General features: G+C 41.3%; 5 protein-coding genes across 10 annotated transcripts in view; 3 read left to right on the top strand and 2 right to left on the bottom strand.

Moving 5' to 3' along the window:
- The window catches only part of PPTC7 (protein phosphatase targeting COQ7), a 49,886-nt gene extending 43,630 nt beyond the window's left edge, over positions 1–6,256 (top strand). The window contains exons 5-7 of one of the 3 annotated variants that reach the window (XR_007717860.1): positions 1,104–1,233; positions 2,288–2,459; positions 6,164–6,256. Coding sequence is in view for 2 of the 3 variants with exons in the window: in XM_050749862.1 (XP_050605819.1) it covers positions 1,104–1,233; positions 2,288–2,346 (189 nt within the window). In the remaining variant the exon portion in view is untranslated. The other 2 variants (XM_050749862.1, XM_050749863.1) reach the window with 2 other exon arrangements.
- The window catches only part of GPN3 (GPN-loop GTPase 3), a 637,401-nt gene that overhangs the window by 541,921 nt on the left and 77,261 nt on the right, over positions 1–18,219 (top strand). The window lies entirely within an intron of this gene.
- The window catches only part of VPS29 (VPS29 retromer complex component), a 444,410-nt gene that overhangs the window by 388,485 nt on the left and 37,706 nt on the right, over positions 1–18,219 (top strand). The window lies entirely within an intron of this gene.
- LOC126931527 (peptidyl-prolyl cis-trans isomerase NIMA-interacting 4-like) overlaps positions 1–18,219 on the bottom strand; it is a 773,797-nt gene that overhangs the window by 735,510 nt on the left and 20,068 nt on the right. The window lies entirely within an intron of this gene.
- The window catches only part of RAD9B (RAD9 checkpoint clamp component B), a 41,719-nt gene continuing 25,983 nt past the window's right edge, over positions 2,484–18,219 (bottom strand). For 3 of the 4 annotated variants that reach the window (XM_050749803.1, XM_050749805.1, XM_050749806.1), the window contains one exon: positions 8,558–9,198. In XM_050749803.1, the coding sequence (XP_050605760.1) occupies positions 9,070–9,198 (129 nt within the window). In that variant the 3' untranslated portion in view covers positions 8,558–9,069. Of the gene's footprint in view, positions 7,826–8,557; positions 9,199–18,219 lie in introns of those variants that run through there. The other variant, XM_050749807.1, reaches the window with a different exon arrangement.

The raw sequence follows: 18,219 nt of genomic DNA, 5'->3' as shown, positions 1-18,219 counted from the left end.
GAAAACTAGGCTTTCAACTTTTTCCTGGCTTTGTGAACACACTCTGGGGAAAATTAGTCTTTTTCTCATGAGTCTTTACCTCTAACAAGTATGACTTTGGGTACATTTCTTTCTTTCTTTTTTTAATTATTTATTGAAGTTGCTGAGATCTAGGGTTTCTTAAAACTGTTTAAGCAGTACTTTCTTCACATAAAATGGGGCATCCTAAAGATCCTCTTTTATAGGGTTGCAGTGAGGATTAACTACAGCCCTGTGTAGGAACTCCTTAGTGCCACGCCTTGTCTGTGGAGTGCAGTGTGAGGTGCTTCCTTGTCGCAGGCACTGTGTTCTGTGTGGTGACACAGTGGTGAGCAGAATCTACACAGTCCCTACCTGTATGGAACTTACATCCTAGTGGAGGAAAATAGATAAATACAGGGAAGTAAATCTATGATGTAATGTGGGTGCTAAATAAGAAGAAAAACAAAGCTGGATAAGGGAATAGAGAGTAGAAGGGACTGCTACTACTTTAGATAGATTGGTCAGGGAGGGCCTTTTTGAGGAGGTGACATTGAAGCAGAGACCTGTCGTTATACTGAAACTAGAGCTGAAGTGGACCTCGTGTTCCCATCCCCGTTTTGCAGATGAGGAAGTTGGAGCAGCAAGGATAAAGTTATGGCCCAAGATTTCACAGCTAGACAGGAATCTCCTCCTGATACAAAATTCTGAAGGTATTTTCACTACAGCAACTGGCAGCTCTTGGAGGCAAACTGGGGTTGGCCAGGGTGTGTTCCTAAGCAGGGAAGTTTCTGAAGTATCCTTCAAAGGCTATCAGAATCTGCCTTTTCAGTTCATCCTATTTTAGCAAGAATACCTTAAGAATTTCAAATGGGAAAAATGCAAAAATGAAAATCCAAACTTTAGGGCATAAGGCCACCATAGCAAAGGATTTTCTGATTGATACCTTGTGCAGGCAGCACTGGTGTCTTGTTCATATTAGCCAGGGCATGATGTTTTAATGTCTTTTCTAACTAGAATAAAACTTAAATGATGGAAAAGGTGGTTAGATAAATGTTACTGTCTTGAGCATTATGGTAAAATAACTTCCTCATGCTTTATCTTAGAATCCAAATTATGAGAGTATACAACAGACTGCAAGAAGCATTGCTGAGCAAGCTCATGAGCTGGCCTATGACCCAAATTATATGTCACCTTTTGCACAGTTTGCATGTGACAATGGATTAAATGTGAGAGGTAAGCATTCTTTGGGAAGGTCATAGGGACTGGGGACATGGTGTCAGTAGAGTGGAGCATTCTGGGCTCTGGATGAGACTGTGGAGGTGTCCTCTCCCAGCCCCCAAGCTGTGCACTGGTGGCTTTCAGCAAGGTCAGGAGGATGAGAGCAAGTGCATGTCGTTATGTCTTCCCCACACAGCATGCCCTTCAGAACTGAACCTCACTGGCCGCAGAGGCAGGTGGAACCTGAAGCCCTTTATTGCTGCCACCGCAATGCTTGGACCTGAGCCCAAAAGGCCTCTGAGCTAAGCCCAGAGTGCGTGGACATTCCTAACAGTTTAACATTCTGCCTTTCACGTGTCTGACATTTCGCTTCTCCCTTCCTCTGGCTTTGTGGGACTCAACAGTATTTGCCTGCCAAATTGCCACAGCAGGGTTTGAAGAGGGAAGCAATGTGAAACTGCCCTTGACTGAAGACTTGTCCTATCTACTGCATGATGTGTGACTTTGGGAGCAGGCCGGTGGCTCCGTCTCAGGGCTGGGACGACATGTTGGTGCTAGCATATCAGAGCTAGTAGAATTAGTCAGTTTCTTGTTGATATAATTTTATGACATGTAAAACATTTCTTAGTCCTCCAAAAAATGTTAAAATAGAAAAAAAGTGCATGCCATAGCTGCTTGGCAGATTAGAATACAAGGCTATTCCTAGTTTCAAAACATTGGATATGTTTGTCTAAATTAGGATTGTGGGTATAGAAGCATGTAACTTTCTCGTCAGATTCTCTGTGATTGATGTGAACAGAGGATGTGGTGGCTGTTTGAATAGAGCTCCTGTTGTAAAGGAGCAGGGAAGATTTTTTTTTTTTTTAAGCTTCAGTTTCATATAATTTCTTGGAGTTTTGTTTAACTGTTTTTCTTTATCAGATATTTTTTTCTTTATTCTACTAGGGTATACTGACAAACCAAAACTGCCTGGAATGCAAGCATTTGTCTCCTAGTACTTATTTAAGTACACATTTTTTATTGACTTTTCCTTTTAAAATATACTGATAGGTTCTCATTTTCATTGTAGGTGGAAAGCCGGATGACATCACCGTCCTTCTTTCAATAGTGGCTGAGTATACAGACTAGCCGAGGTGTCGAGTCCTGCCTTTCCTTTCATCATCCCAAATTTCCCCTGCCATGTGTGCTGATCCTGCTGGCAGGACCACATTTCTTTGCCACTGATCTCAATGGCCAGTGATGTAAGTCTTTTGCCTGTCTTCTTGAGACCCATTGAGATCTTTGTTGAGAACCACTACTATCATTCACTAGCTCATATCTGCCGGCAGCAATTGAAGAGATCCAAGATTTGAAGACTGGCCTTCATTTCTCGATGTTCTTTCCATGATGGGGATGGAGGTGTTCAGTGCCACCGTGGCTGTTTCTTTTCAAAAGTAGTTGAACTATTGAAGAGAGTAATGTTGGTAAAGTGAATTCAAAATCCTAGTGTGCTAAAGGGATTGTACAAGTCTAACACAAATTGTACGTAATGATACATCTAGAAACATACATTATTCATCAAAAGAAATGTTACATGTGTACTCCACAGGCATAGTCTTTGTTATGATGATTGGTGTGGCTTTATGTCTTTGTTATAAACTCCTATTTTTCAGGGGCTTATGATTCTGCTCTAAAACATTGCTCTGGGTTATACAGTTTTGATCCCAGAAGCTTTTTTGTTACAAATCGGGAGAAAAATCCATTTTAGTTCTATGGGTGCAAATATTTCATGCTTTTAAAAAGATGCTTGTGTTCCTGTGGTTAAAGTTTTGGCAGTTTATTGATTAGTCCAAATCACAGGCTAAGGTCTGATCACCAGGAGGGGTGGGGGATACTTTACCAGTATTTTTTTATGGAAATATTATTCAAGATTGTAAAACCCCTCAAAGCCTAGAAATTTAATGTTAGGCTGAAATTCCTCCTAGTTGTCTGATAGGATGCCCCCGAATGGGAACTCTAGGGCCCAAGGCCTGAAGGGTTGAGAACAAACAACTGTAACTTTGAATTTTGTTGGCTTTCAGTGGTCATGCTACCTACCCATACTTGTACTCTCAGACCTTTTATTAGTAGCCTTGCTTTCTATAGAGCATGCACCAAATCCAGTGAGTCCATGTGGAGAGAGCACTGTGTGCAGCGGCAGCAGCACAGACATCCATGAGGAAAATTCCCAGTGATGATCTGACATTTACAATTACCCCACACAGAAATGTAGGGGTTTCTGAATCAAAGCTTAATGTTTACAGTTTCCGAATAGCCATTTTGCAGTGTATAGTTTCCTTACAAAACTACCCCGCATTCAGTTTTCCCATTATCTGCAAGCTGAAACTTATTTTTAAGGTTTGTGTACAAGTGGACTGCTGTAAAGATATATATTTTTGGGTCAGTTTTTTCCTTCATTAACTTGGTGGTAGAAAAAAATATATACTTAGAAATCCTTAAATTAAAGCCATGTTTTATATATAAGTCAGGTAACATTGGTGTATAGATGAGAATGCAATTAAACCTGATGAGAATCTACTTGAGAATATAGAAAGTCTTTCTCTAAAGGAGATACTGACTCCCTGGTTTATTGCATTAAAATTTATGTTTGAGGTTACCTCAACTTGTTTTAAAAGATTTTGTTTTGTGAATTTGTACTGTATATTTGAGTAACTGTCAAGCTTTTATTTAAAATTGTTTAACATGTACCATGTACATGTCATTACTATATTTCAATGCATCATGCTTGTAACAGGCATTTCATTTATAATAAGAATGAGTTATTCATTTGTAAGCCGTTCAGTAATTTATCTACTATTCCTAAATTGGCATAATGTTAGATAATCTATTTTGAATCACCTTTAATTACATGTCAGAATGCCTTAACTACCCTAACTTGACAAAACAGAATTCTTTGGTAGATGAGGTGGGGGCGGGGTGGGGGGTCTGGAGGGAGACTCTATTTAAGGAGAAATCATGCTATGATAAAACACAGAAGCATGAGTGGCAAGTGGCGGGGTATTTATTTTGCACAAACTATTTGCAGTCTCTGTGTATTTAAAAAGTAAAGAAAGTTGCATCCAGAAGGGTTTTGTTAGAAGGAAGACATTTATAGTAGGATTGACAACTTCAGCTCTTTTGTTTAGGTTTTCAATTATTTTTGGTAAGAGGTATGTAGCCTTATGATCTGGATATATTTTGCATTCATTTTCCAACGCCTATGTTTAATTCCTGGTAAGAGCAGTGCTCGTCAAGTTTCTGGTTTTTCTCTGCTCTCATTTAACCTGTCAAACACAATCTTTGTAAAGCTAGATTGGTGGTGTTATACACAACTCATTTACTCAGCTTACCTTTTTGAGAAATGATTGTTAGAAATTGACAATGTGTTTGTTCCAGTGATACTGAAAGTAGTGGGGCAAGAATTGAGTTTCACAGTGGAATTGACTTTGGATCTGGCCTATAGATTAGTGACATAAAATATTTTCTCTATTTTCCCCTGTTCTTTTTGTGTTATGCACTTAATTTTATGACTGCCGGAGGGGTCAGTTGGAGTGCTGCTTAACAAGTATCTCTCCTACTCTCAGTGGTCAGAGGCTGTGTTGGACCCATAGTAGAATTTTCCAGGTCACAGACCCAAGCTTCCATGGGTTGTTACTGTGCTGTACCACTTGGTGGGTCTGATTCTGAACCTGATGTGTGTGTTAATTGTATTTTAAGCCACACACACACACACACACACACACACACTTGCCTCATGTAATGGACTTTTATAACAAAAGAAAAAATTTGGATTTCTAATTTACAAATGGCAAATTATCCCTCTCTGGATGCACCAAAGACCAGTAAAGTTTATAGCTTTTCCATCTATATTTATAAAGCAATACTGTATTATAAAAATCAATATTTTTATCACATGCTTGAAATTTTTATTTTGTTGTTTTAAAATGTGCACTCTAAACATATCAGAACCTTATTTCTTCCTATGAACTTAAGCTGCCTGCGCACAAAAAAAAAAAAAATTTACCAAATGGAGATGCAATAGAGTCTATAGGCTCTGAAAACTAAAAGAAGAAATGGGAGGCAGGGGGAACAAGTTATTTGTCCTGAGTTACTGTATTTGCTTGACATGGTTGATGGGTACTAAGTCACAAAAGAATCCATTCCAGGTATGCATGTCTGGGGGTTGGGCTGTGTCTAGATTAGAAACTCGGTTTCAAGCTTTGCGTGATGGGAGAGCATCGTCTCCTATCAGCTGCGTGTGTTCTGGATAGGACAGTAGCCCGGAGATGGAAACCACCTTCAGTACCACTAGCCCACCATACCAAGTAACAAGTTAGGCAGGAATCGTGGGAATTTATTGAGTCAGCTTTGAGTGTTTGGGAGAATGTAAACAAGATATTGGCTCGAACTGTAAACATTTGTACTTTTGGTAAGTTCATGGTTCCTTAGGTCACCTTATACCAGCTGTCTTTGGTAGAAGCTACAGCATTCAGTTTCTCTGGAAACTGTATCACATTTTTGCGTTTTAAAAATTTTACAGTATCAAAAAACCAAAATCTGCTTATAAAACAAAACATGAAGCAGAACATATTTGGATTCTATTTATTTAAAATTAAATTCTTTGCAAAATTGAACTTCTCAACTAAAATGTGTCCATGTCAAAATTTTAACTGTTAGCAGGTAGTTTGTGGCAAAGATGGCTAAATAATGAAGCAAATTAGAATCTGTGTGTATACTAATGAGCTGCTTTTTTTCTGTTGAGACTATCATTATTTGTCTTATTACCCAAGAGGCAATTACCTGAATTTGGATGTCTGAATTATAACTTATGCAGGAATAGTTCTGTAAATACATTTAAATAAACTGTAAAGATATTTAATAAACATAGTATTTATACTAATCTGTGTACTTCTTTTGGTTTGAATAGTAACTAAGTGAGACACCAGCCCTTGACACTGAGTTTGTTCGTCTCAAGTCCTCATTTCTAAGCCTCCTAGTCATTCTAGCACTGAATATATGCTACTACTTTAACTGGCTCCAACTGGCTGCTTCACTACATCAGGTGAGCTTCCTCAGAAATTCATCAATATGGACTGACAATTGAATGTAAATTATAGAAGTTTTTCCCAGCTGAGGCTTTGCACCTTCCATATATAGAGGGAAGTATAGAGGGAAACTACAAAAAAAAAATCTGGTGTACAGTCGTGTTGTTTAACAACAGAGATGTTCTGACAGATGCATCCTTAGCAATTTCATCATTGTGTACTGACACAAGCCTAGACGATCTAGCCTACTACACATCTGGACTATATGGATAGTCTGTTGCTCCTAGGCGACAAACCTGTATAGCATGTTACTGTACTGAATACTGTAGGCAGTTGTAACACAACAGTAAGCATTTTAATATCTAAACATAGAAATGGTTCAGCCAAAACTATGGTATGAAAGACAAAAAACGGTACACCTGTATAGGGCAACTCCATTATCTTATGGGACTACCACTGTCTGTGCGGTCCATCATTGACCAAAACTTTGTTATGCAACAGATGACTGTATTTCAACTTAGCACTTTGTATCCAAATTCTAAAATCCAAAGTGCCCGGCTAATTTTTGTATTTTTTGTAGAGATGGGATCTCACCATGTTGCCCAGGCTGGTCTTGAACTGCTGGGCTCAAGTGATCCTCCCACCTGGGCCTCCCAAAGTGCTGGGATTACAGGCATGAGCCACTATGCCCCACTAGTGTTAACTATCTTTAATAGTCCAATGCTGCATCCAGGCTATTACTGATGATGATGCTTTCAAGACCTAAACCCCTCTGCCTATTTCAATGAATGAACCAGAAATGTTATCCTCAGCAGAGACCTACAGAGTTACTCTTGTGTATAAAAGCTCCCTGTGTCTAACAAATCTGCATTTGTTAGAAATATCAGAAATTCAGTATTAATCATCAGTGTAAGCATAAGATACATAAATCTTCAGCCTACCATGTGAAAGGACTTAGTTGAAATTATGTGGGCATTGCCAATTACCACAAAAAGCTTGGTTAAGGCCCATTTTCATTCACTAAGGAACATCTTGGGATGAACTTGAGTTTTTATTAGGTTATTGTGGGTAGCTATGACTCATTACTAAGCTACAAGAGCCAAATTCATTCTGGTTTCAGTTAGAACTCTATTCACAGTTCTAAAGCATGCTAATCTACTCCGCCACCTTTATGAATTTCTCACAAAGTCTAAACTACAATTACTTGCCAGTTAACATTTCCTTAGGTTTGAAGGTTTCAGAAAGACTTAACAATAAGATGTTACAAAAGTCTCGTTTGTCAGGTTATAATTGACTGTAAACAGGTTTGGGGGAGGGAGAGGCACACATCATAAGACATTACATAACTATGTTTTGTGCCAGATTTTTTAGTCCATTTGTACAGGTAAAAAGCTAACTCTTAAAAGGCCAAAGAACAGAGACATTTGTCTTCCACCTTATTCCACTCCAAACTCAGGCTGTCTTGGCAGTGGAGGATACTGTTCTATGTCAGATAATACAGAAATATTTGGCATCACTTCCATTAAATTCTTTTCTGCATCACACTGCAAAATAAAAAATCACATCTGAAAATCAGAACAATTTGAGGTTAAGAAATAAAATTTTTTTTTTTTTTTTTTTTTTTTTTTCTTTTTTTTAGGAGACAGAGTCTTGCTCTGTTGCCCAGGCTGGAATGCAGTGGCCGGATCTCAGCTCATTGCAAGCTCCGCCTCCCGGGTTTAGGCCATTCTCCTGCCTCAGCCTCCCAAGTAGGTGGGACTACAGGCGCCCGCCACCTCGCCCAGCTAGTTTCTTTGTATTTTTTTAGTAGAGACGGGGTTTCACCGCTTTAGCCAGGATGGTCTCGATCTCCTGACCTCGTGATCCGCCCGTCTCGGCCTCCCAAAGTGCTGGGATTACAGGCTTGAGCCACCGCACCCAGCCAGAAATAAAATTTTATAATACGTAAAAACACTCCAGGCTGGGCGCAGTGGCTCAAGCCTGTAATCCCAGCACTTTGGGAGGCTGAGGTGGGCAGATCACTTGAGATAAGGAGTTCAAGACCAGCCTGACCAACAAGGTGAAACCCTGTCTCTACAAAATACGAAAAATTAGCCCGCCATAGTGGCACGCACCTGCAATCCCAGCCAACACTGGAGGCTGAGGCAGGAGAATCACTTGGACCTGGGAGGCAGATATTGCAGTGAGCAGAGATGGCACCACTGCACTTAAGCCTGAGTGACAAAGTGAGACTCCGTCTAAAAAAACCAAGTGAAAGTGACTATATATTTTTATTCTTGATCTTTTTTCCAGGGTTTATTCTACTTAAAATATAAAAAACAATGGACAAAAAAGGCCATGGTATTACATGAGAAAACTAAAATCTAAATGTTTGCAATCAAATACAAAAGATACCTGACTACAAATCACAAAATTCCATTTCAAGCCATCTTGATGCACTCCAAATGGCTGTTGAATAAAGTTTAAATACCTTTATAAAACTAGCAAAGATGTTAAAAGCTCTAGGGTGAACATGCATTGAATTGAATAACTCTAATGGGCATTTTTCCTTCACAGAAAACTCTTCTGCCTCCCACGTAGCATAATGGATTTAAAGCAAGTTACATACACTTGACAAACAGCTATTTCTAGATATGGTTGTTGTACAAGGTGATGTGGTTTAAAAGCCCATCCTCCATTCCAAGGAAGTCCTGGACAACCTCTTTTAGACACTAAACATGCAAACTCATGCTTGAGGGGCAAATGAGCCAGTCACTGGGCTGTGGGCCAGCTCAGACATCATTAAGCATTAGAATATAGAGAAACTGCCATTATTCATGTCCTCTTCACTGTCACTTGCTCTTGCCAGACTGTCGAAAGGGTGGTTGAAGTGTTCTTGCTGGTCAGAAGAAACTGCTCCAAAGAACATGCAAGAAAACTGGAGGGAAAAAAGGAACTGCACTGTTGATTCCAAAGAGAAAGTTTGCTCATTAAATGCTCCAGGTGACAGTCCTCTTCAGAAATCTGACCAGTATTATATCCCTCTTTGCTGGTGATGGTTCACAGAACACCCAGAACCTTCATTATTGGTCCAACAAGTCCTAAAACTATACCTTTCCCTGACTTCAAAGGCACACGACAATCTTCAGTTTGGGATCAATGGTCTGCTGCTGACTCCCCTCCTGAGCCATCAAAGCTTCCACCAGGACTGTGAAAGGCAGAGGTCAAGGAAGCCTCTGTAGGCCACTGGATGAATTCATCCATCTTTCCTTCCTCTCCTGCTACAGCAGAAGCCACCCTTCCAGGTTAAAGCCAGTCATACCCTATCTCCACATCCCAGCCCCCTCAGAATATTAGCATTTTCAAATGCTCAAATGCCTCTCATCTTTACTTTTTTATTTGTGATCAGGTCTTGCCCTATTGCCCAGGTTGCAGTGCAGCTGTGTGATCACAGCTCACCACAGCCTCAAACTCCTGGGCAATCCTCCCACCTCAGCCTCTGGAGTAGCTGTAACTACAGGCATGCAACACTATGCACAGTTTTGTTTTTTTTTCCCCTCATAAAGACAGGGTCTTGCTATGTGGCCCAGGTTGGTCTCAAACTCCTGGCTTTAAGCAATCCTCCCGCCTTGGCCTCCCAAAGTGCTAGAATTACAGGCATGAGCCACTGGGCCCAGTCTTCTTAACTTTAAAATACAGAAATAGCCAGGCACAGTGACTCATGCCTGTAATCCCAGCACTTTTAGGAGGCTGAGGCAGGTGGATCGCCTGAGCTCGAGACCTCAGGAGTTTGAGACCAGCCTGGTCAACATAGTGAAACCCTGTCTCTACTAAAAATACAAAAAATTAGCTGGGCGTGGTGGCGGGTGCCTGTAATCCCAGCTACTAGGGAGGCTGGGGCAGAAGAATCACTTGAACCTGGGAGGCGGAGGTTGCAGTGAGCTGAGATTGAGTCACTGCCAGCCTGGGCAACAAGAGTGAAACTCTGTCTCTAAATAAATAAATAAACAAACAAACAAATAGCCTAACCTTATCCCATTTCCTTCAGTTACCGCTTTATCTCTACTTGTAGACCTGTCTACACCCACTGTCTCCATCTTCTCATTCTCCTACTCTTTAACTATACTTTAAAAAAAGCTTCTCTAGGTCAGGCACAGTAGCTCACACCTGTAATCCCAGCACTTTGGGAGGCCAAGGCGGGTGGATCACCTGAGCTCAGGAGTTTGAGACCAGCCTGGGAAACCCTGTCTACTAAAATACAAAAAAATTAGCTGGGTGGTGATGTATGCCTGTAATCCCAGCTACTTAGGAGGCTGAGGCATAAGAATCACTTGAACCCGGGAGGTAGAGGTTGTAGTGAGCCGAGATCGTGCCCCTGCACTCCAGCCTGGGCAACAGAGCAAGACTGTCTTAAAAAAAAAAAAAAAAAAAAACTTCTCCCTCACTGACCCCCATATCACAGAAACCCCCCTAGAATTTACCACATCCTTAAAGTCAGGACCCATTTTCAGTCCTCCCCACTTGATATTCACTCTGACACATCTTTCTCATGCTGTACTCTCCTGGCTGCTCTTAGCTCAGCTGGCTTGCCCTCTTCTAAGCAGCCACTGAACTTGGGTTTCTTAACTTCAGCGCTGTGGCCATTTGAGGCCTTATGAGTCTGGGGTAGAGCTCTCTTGCAGGGAGGAAGATGGTGGGCGGCACTGTGGGTCTTTACTCGCTTACATGCAAGTAGCATTCCCTTAACATATCCAAAACTGAATTCATGGTCCTACTAAGCCCTGAATCTACTTCTCCAAACCTAAGACCTTTTTCCTTAACCCCCATAACCAATCCATCACCAAGTCCTGCTAGTTTTGGCTCCTAAATGAACTATTTCAGCCACCTCTCTCCACTTCTCATCTAAGTAATCACTGTCTCTCAGATGCTACAATTGGGTGACTATTGCCTCACTGAAGCCCGTTTTTCATATAACACTAGCGGCTTAAGTCATCTGGTCAACATTCAGCTCTGTCAGCCCTCCCAGATAAAGCCATTCAAATATTTTAAATACCCAGGTACTCTGGCCGTTTGCACAGCTTCCAGGACTCTCCAACATGATCTGGGCTCTTACCAAGCGCTCTAGCCTCCCCTTGTGCCACCGTCTCCCTCTGGCTCTGATCTCCAACCACAGTGGCCATCCCTCAGCTCCTTCAAGTCCCCAGGCTCCTTCCCCTGCCAGGGCCTTTGCACAGGCCGCCCTCCCTGAGCTCTACCCCCACCCCCATGCCCTCATCCTTTCCAGCTCCGCTCAAACACCAGTTTCAAGGGGAAGACGTTCTGACCTGGATTAAGGCAGTACATACCATTAAGTCTTCTCCAAGCACCCTGAACTTCTCCTTTATTGAACTAAACACAGCTTTTTAAAAATTATACAGTCATGTGACTATGTTATACCTATACCCTAGTCCCGATACCTGATACCCATTCTAGTCTCTAAATAAGTTGAGGAAGCTTGTTTATTTTGTTCACTGTAGTATCCCTAGCATGGCTGTCTAGGACACAGCTCTCAAGAAATATTTGGAGCTGCACGGTACCACAAGAGAACAAATGAATGAGCCCTGTTCTTGGGTCATCCTCACGTCTCAGAAGGTGAAGATGCCCTCTGCAAGGCTTGCCTTGCAGCTGTTGAACCTGCTCCCCAGACAGCTGTGATATAAGTTGTGGTAGGCAAGATAATGGTTCCTAAAGAGGTCCATATACTAAGCCCATGAACCTCTGAAGATGTTATGTCACACTGCAAAGAGGAATTAAGGTAGCAATTGGAATTAAGGTTTCTAATTGCTGATGTGGAATAGCCAAGTGGGCCCAGTGTAATCACAGAGATCCTCAGAAATGGAAGAGGGAGACAGAAGAGTTAAGGTCAGAGTGCGGCTGTGTGGAAAAAACCAGCCGTTGCTGATTTTGAAGCTGGAAAGGAACTACAAAGCAAAGAATGGAAGTGGCCTCTAGAAGCTGGAAAGGGCAAGAAAGCAGATTCTCCCCCAGAGTCTCCTGAAGGGAACACAGCTCTGATGACCCCTTGATTTTAGCCCAGTGAGACCCAATTAGGACTTCTGACCTTCAGAACTGTAAGATACTCAATTCATGTTGTTTCAAGCCACTAAATTTGTGGCAATTTGTTAGAGGGTCATTGGGAAACTAGCATACTGATCTGGCCATAATGGGAGGCATGGTTTTTCTTTTTTTTTTTTTTTTTTTTTTTTTTTGAGACGTGGTCTCGCTCTGTCACCCAGGCTGGAGTGCAGTGGCGCGATCTCAGCTCACTGCAAGCTCCGCCTCCTGGATTCATGCCATTCTCCTGCCTCAGCCTCTCGAGTAGCTGGGACTACAGGTGCCCACCACCACACCCAGCTAATTTTTTGTATTTTTAGTAGAGATGGGGTTTCACCGTGTTAGCCAGGATAGTCTCGATCTCCTGACCTTGTGATCCGCCTGCCTTGGCCTCCCAAAGTGCTGGGATTACAGGCATGAGCCACCGTGTCCGGCCAATTGGAGGCATGGTTTCAATTGCCTCTAAAGAGTCTAGTCTTCACCAAGGTCAAGATCCTAAGGCTAGAAAATACCTAAATATAGCACCTGTGTCTGCCCATGTACATCATCACATGCAAAGAGCTCTTGATAATGTTTGTGGTGCTGTATGAGACTCGAAAGCTGAGGTTTTCTTTAATCTTTGAGAGCTGCCCTGAATTTGCTACTGGCTTAAACACTATTTGCTACCCTCCCTTGTCCCCACCTTCAGCCTGTGAGTCTCATATGGCTGGATAATGGGGCCCTTCTCCATGTCTAGTAATCTAATGGAGGAACCTTGAGAACACCCATGCAACCAGAAATTAACCTCAAATCCAATATGAGTTGGGTAAGAAGAGAGTTATAAAATCTTTTTTTTTTTTTTTTTTTTTTACTAATATACATATTGTCCCTATTTTGATGCCCCCAAGAGCCGTGTATAACTTCTGGTTTAAACTTAATGAAAAATCCACAGTGGGTCAGGCACGGTGGCTCATGCCTATAATCCCAGACTTTGGGACGCCAAGACAGGTGGATCACCTGAGGTCAGGAGTCCGGGACCAGCCTGGCCAACACAGTGAAACCCTGGCTCTATCAAAAAATACAAAAATTAGTTGGGCATGGCCAGGTGCGGTGGCTCATGCCTATAATCCCAGCACTTTGGGAGGCCAAGGTGGGCAGATCACTTGAGGTCAGGAGTTTGAGACAAGCCTGGGCAACAGTAAAACTCCACCTCTACCAAAAAATAAAAAAATTAGCTGGGAGTGGTAGCATATGCCTGTAATCCTAGCTACTTGGGAGGCTGATGCAGGAGAATCGCTTGAACTCAGGAGGTAGAGGTTGCAGTGAGCCAAGATTATGCCACTGCACTCCAGCCTGGGTGACAGAGTAAGATTCTGACTCAAATAGAAAAGAAAAAAAAAATCCACAGCAGAAAAAGCCACTGGTCATTGTTTAGAATATGGCGATATCTATCATAATTTAATTTTGAAAATTCTTTTTCCTAAAGTAGCACACCTCGCATATACTTCTTTTTTAAAATAAACTCAATTAAAATTGATTTCATTTTGGAATTCTGTGATATCACCCGAAGATATCCCAAGGCAGAGCAGAAGCTGTGCCAATTCCTGGCTCTGCACTAGGAACACAGAGGTAAGATTCAGGCCTGCTCTTGGGGAGCTCCTACTCTGCCTAGTGGTGTAAAAGTACACATAAAGAATTATCGTGTGGCATAATAACGAATGAATAGGGCCAGGCGGTAGCTCACGCCTGTAATCCCAACACGCTGGGAGGCTGAGGAGAGCGGATCACCTGAGGTAAGGAGTTCAAGGGCAGCCTGGCCAACGTGGTAAAACCCTGTCTCTATTAAAAATACAAAAATTAGCTGGGTGTGGTGGCAGGCGCCCGCAATCCCAGCTACAGGAGGCTGAGGCAAGAGAATTGCTTGAACCTGGGAGGCAGAGGTTGCAGTGAGCCAAGACAGCACCACCGCACTCCAGCCTGGGCGACAGAGTGAAACTCCATTTAAAAAAAAATTAAAAATTAAAAATTAACGAAGGAATAGGATGAACAAAATGTTCTGACTAGAATTAGAAGGCTTCAAAAGGAGAAGTGTCATTTGAGCCAGGCCTTGAAGGGTGGATAAAAGTTTGAAAGGGCTACATCTGTGTAGTGTGGGTAAAAAATAAAATTAAAAGTTTGAAAGGTAGAGAAGAAAGAAATATGATCACCCCAGGGTGTAGGAACAACAGCAGGAGCAAAAGTAAAACACAAAAGTGTGTGCCACACCTTTCCACTAGGATCAGGAACTAAAAAAGGAGCTCCCTCATTCCACTGCTACGCAGCATCGTACTTAATGCAGCTGAAGAGATAAATTGGAGGCATTAAAGAATAAAACAATTTCTATATAAAATGATAGTATACCTAGAAAACCTGAGACAATCAATGATTAATGGAAACAATAACATAATTCAGCAAGGTAGCAGGGTATAAAATTAACACACACAAAAATAGTCTTCACATACATAATAGGCAGAGAAAATAATGGTAGAGAAAACTCCATGTATAGTAGCAACAGAGATTATTTAGGAATAAACTTAGTAATAAATACACAGGCCAGGCACAGTGGCTCACACTTGTAATTCCAGCACTTTGGGAGGCCAAGGCAGGAGGATTGCCTGTACCCAGGAGTTGGAGACTAGCCTGGAAAACATGGCAAAATCCTGTCTCTGAAAAAAAAAAAAAAATTTTAGCTGGGTGTGGTGGTGTGTGCCTGTAGTCCCAGCTCCTTGGGAAGATAAGGTGGATCACTTGAGCTTGAAAAGTGGAGGCTGCAGTGGGCTGAGATCACACCACTGCACTCCAGCCTGGATGACAGAGCAAGACCCTGTCTCAAAAAATAAATAAGATAAAAAAGTAAATATACAAAACCTATACAAGGGGAACGTTAAAACACTCCTGAAAGACAAACGTAGGCTTAAACAAATGGAAACACATTGCCTATTTCTGGAAAGAATGAAAATGTCAGTTTTCCCCAAGTTAACAAATTTAAGAAAATGTGAATAATTTTGTTTGTTTTGAGACAGAGTCTTGATCTGTCACCCAGGCCAGAATTCAGTGGCACGATCTTGGCTCACTGCAACCTCTGCCTCCGGAATTCAAGTGATTCTCCTGTCTCCGACTTCTGGGTAGCTGGGATTACAGGCGCACACCACCATGCCTGGCTAATTTTTGTATTTTCAGTAGAGACAGGGTTTCACCATGTTGGCCAGGCTGGTCTCAAACTCAAGTGATCCGCCCGCCTCGGCCTCCCAAAGTGCTGGGATTACAGGCGTGAGCCACAGTACCCGGCCTGAAAATTTGAATAAATTTTTTATAGAAAAGATAAGTTGATATTAAAGTTCAAATTTAAAATAAACCTGGCTGGGTGCGGTGGCTCACGCCTGTAACCCCAGAACTTTGGGAGGCCGAGGCAGGCAGATCACCTGAGGCCAGGAGTTCAAGACCAGCCTGGCCAACATGGTGAAACTGTGTCTCTACTGAAAATACAAAAATTAACTGGGTGTGGTGGCACGCGCCTGTAATCCCTGCTACCCAGGAGTCTAAGGCAGGAGAATCACTTGAACCCGGGAGGCGGAGGTTGCAGTGAGCCAAGATTGCACTACTGCACTCCAGCCTAGGCAACAGAGTGAGACTCTGTCTCTAAACAAACAAACAAACAAACAAACAAACCTTCAAGAACAGCCAAGAGAACACTGCCACAAAGACAAACCATACCAGACACTAAAACATACTCTGAAGTCTATGTAAAGTGTGGTCCAGACACATGAAGAGACAAATGGATCAGAAGAACAGAAAATAAAGTCCACAAGTGACTCAAAATAGAAAAAGAAATTTAATATATGATAAACAGGACCTTCAAATCACTAGGGCAAAGGCAGACTTCATAATAAGTGGTTCTGGGATAGCTGGGAAGTCATTTTGAAAAAGATAGAATTAGATCTGTATTTTATGCTATGCATAAGAAAAACTCCAAATGGCTCAGGATGTAAATATGAAAAAATGAAATCCCATAAGTTCTAGAAGAAAACATGGGTAAATTCCTCTTTTAACTCCATGTAGGGAAAAACTTGCTTTCTAATTACTGACTCAAAACTCCACTGACAATCTTTAAACAGTATAAATTGGACTACATAAAAAGTAAAATTTGAAGGAAAAAAATGAAAAATTTTTGCATGGCAAAAAAAACCTTACAACTGATAAAGAGGGAAAAAATAAATGCACCATTTATCACAGATACAGGACTAGTATTCCTATCTATATAAAGAATGCTTATAAAAACTCAACAGAAAAATGGGAAGAGACATGAATAAACAATTCACAAAATTATAAAATGGTCTTTAAACACATGAAAAGATGTTCAACCTTACTCACAATTAGAGAAATGCAAATTAAAACCATACTGAGATAACCATTTCTCAACTATCAGCTTGGCAAAATAAATAAATAAATAAATAAAGTTGGACAACACATGCTGCTTGCCAGGCTGTGGGGAAATGGGCACTCCACTACTGCAGGCAAGGCAAACTGGCATAACTGGAATCTGGCAGAACCTCACAGAACTACATCTGCACTCACCTTGTGAACCAGTGGTCCCACTTTTAGGAATTTACCTTGAAAAGACACTTCTGACGATATAAAAATATATGTGTAAAAGGTTATTCATTGCGGCTTTGTTTGTAAATGTAAATAAAATATTGGTGAAGGAATCTAAATGCCCAGATATGGGAGAATGGTTGAATTAACTATGGTATATTCACATGTGAAACACAATGCAGCTGTTAGGGGAAAAAAAACCCAGGATGGAGTGATTTCTAGTATACGCTCTCAGGTACAAAAAGCAAAGTGGAAAACTGAATTTATAGTGTAAAAAAAAAGAAGAATGTGTATGTATCTGTGTACATACATTTGTGTAAAAGAAACATAGAAATGATAAATGAGAAACTAGGGCGGGCATGGTGGCTCACGCCTATAATCCTAGCTAGCACTTTGGGAGGCTGAGGCAGATGGATCACCTGAGGTCAAGAGTTCGAGATCAGCCTGGCCAAAATGATGAAACCACGTGTCTACAAAAATTAGCTGGGCGTGGTGGTGCACAATTGTAATCCTAGCTACTCGGGAGGCTGAGGCATGAGAATTGTTTGAACCTGGGAGGCAGATGTTGCGGTGAGCCCAGATCACACCACTGCACTCCAGCCTGGGCAAAACAGCAAGACTCCATCTTAAAAAAAAAAAGAAAAGAAAAGAAACTAATGAGATTTATTCTCTACAAGGGGCTGTAGCACAGAGTAGAAAAGAGAGAGGAAGTAACACTGCTTTGTATAGTTCTGACTTTTAGGACCATGTTAATGGTTCAGCACTCAAAGCAGCAAATAAATACAATCAACAAGGATTTGGGGAGAACCAAAATGGAAGACAAACAAACAAATGAAGCTAACTATATTACAAATGATTAACATCACCATACTGAAATCTGAGTGGGGGAAGAAAAGAACTAAGTAACTTTGAAAAACATATTTTGAATACTTTAAAGACAAGAATGTTCACAAAAACTGTACTTTTAGTTGTAGATTTTTCACAGGAGTATGAGTTAGAACTTCTGAAATTATGCATTCTGGGATTTACACTAAGTTAATATCTAGTGGATAAGAGGTAAGTTTCTCATTGTCAAAGAGTTTCAAATAAGGGGGAGAATAGCATGAACCCTATGGTGCTGGAATGGAATCGGAGGAATCAATATGAATTCACAGGTTTTAATGAATGTATATAAATAGTTATAATAACAGCTCAATATATGTATACATGTTAATGCATACATATAATTCCTAGCTCTGCCACCTGAGAGGGCCCA

Source organism: Macaca thibetana, chromosome 11 (genome assembly GCF_024542745.1).
Source record: "Macaca thibetana thibetana isolate TM-01 chromosome 11, ASM2454274v1, whole genome shotgun sequence".
Classification (NCBI taxonomy): domain Eukaryota; kingdom Metazoa; phylum Chordata; class Mammalia; order Primates; family Cercopithecidae; genus Macaca; species Macaca thibetana.
This window is presented reverse-complemented; position numbering and strand designations above follow the sequence as displayed.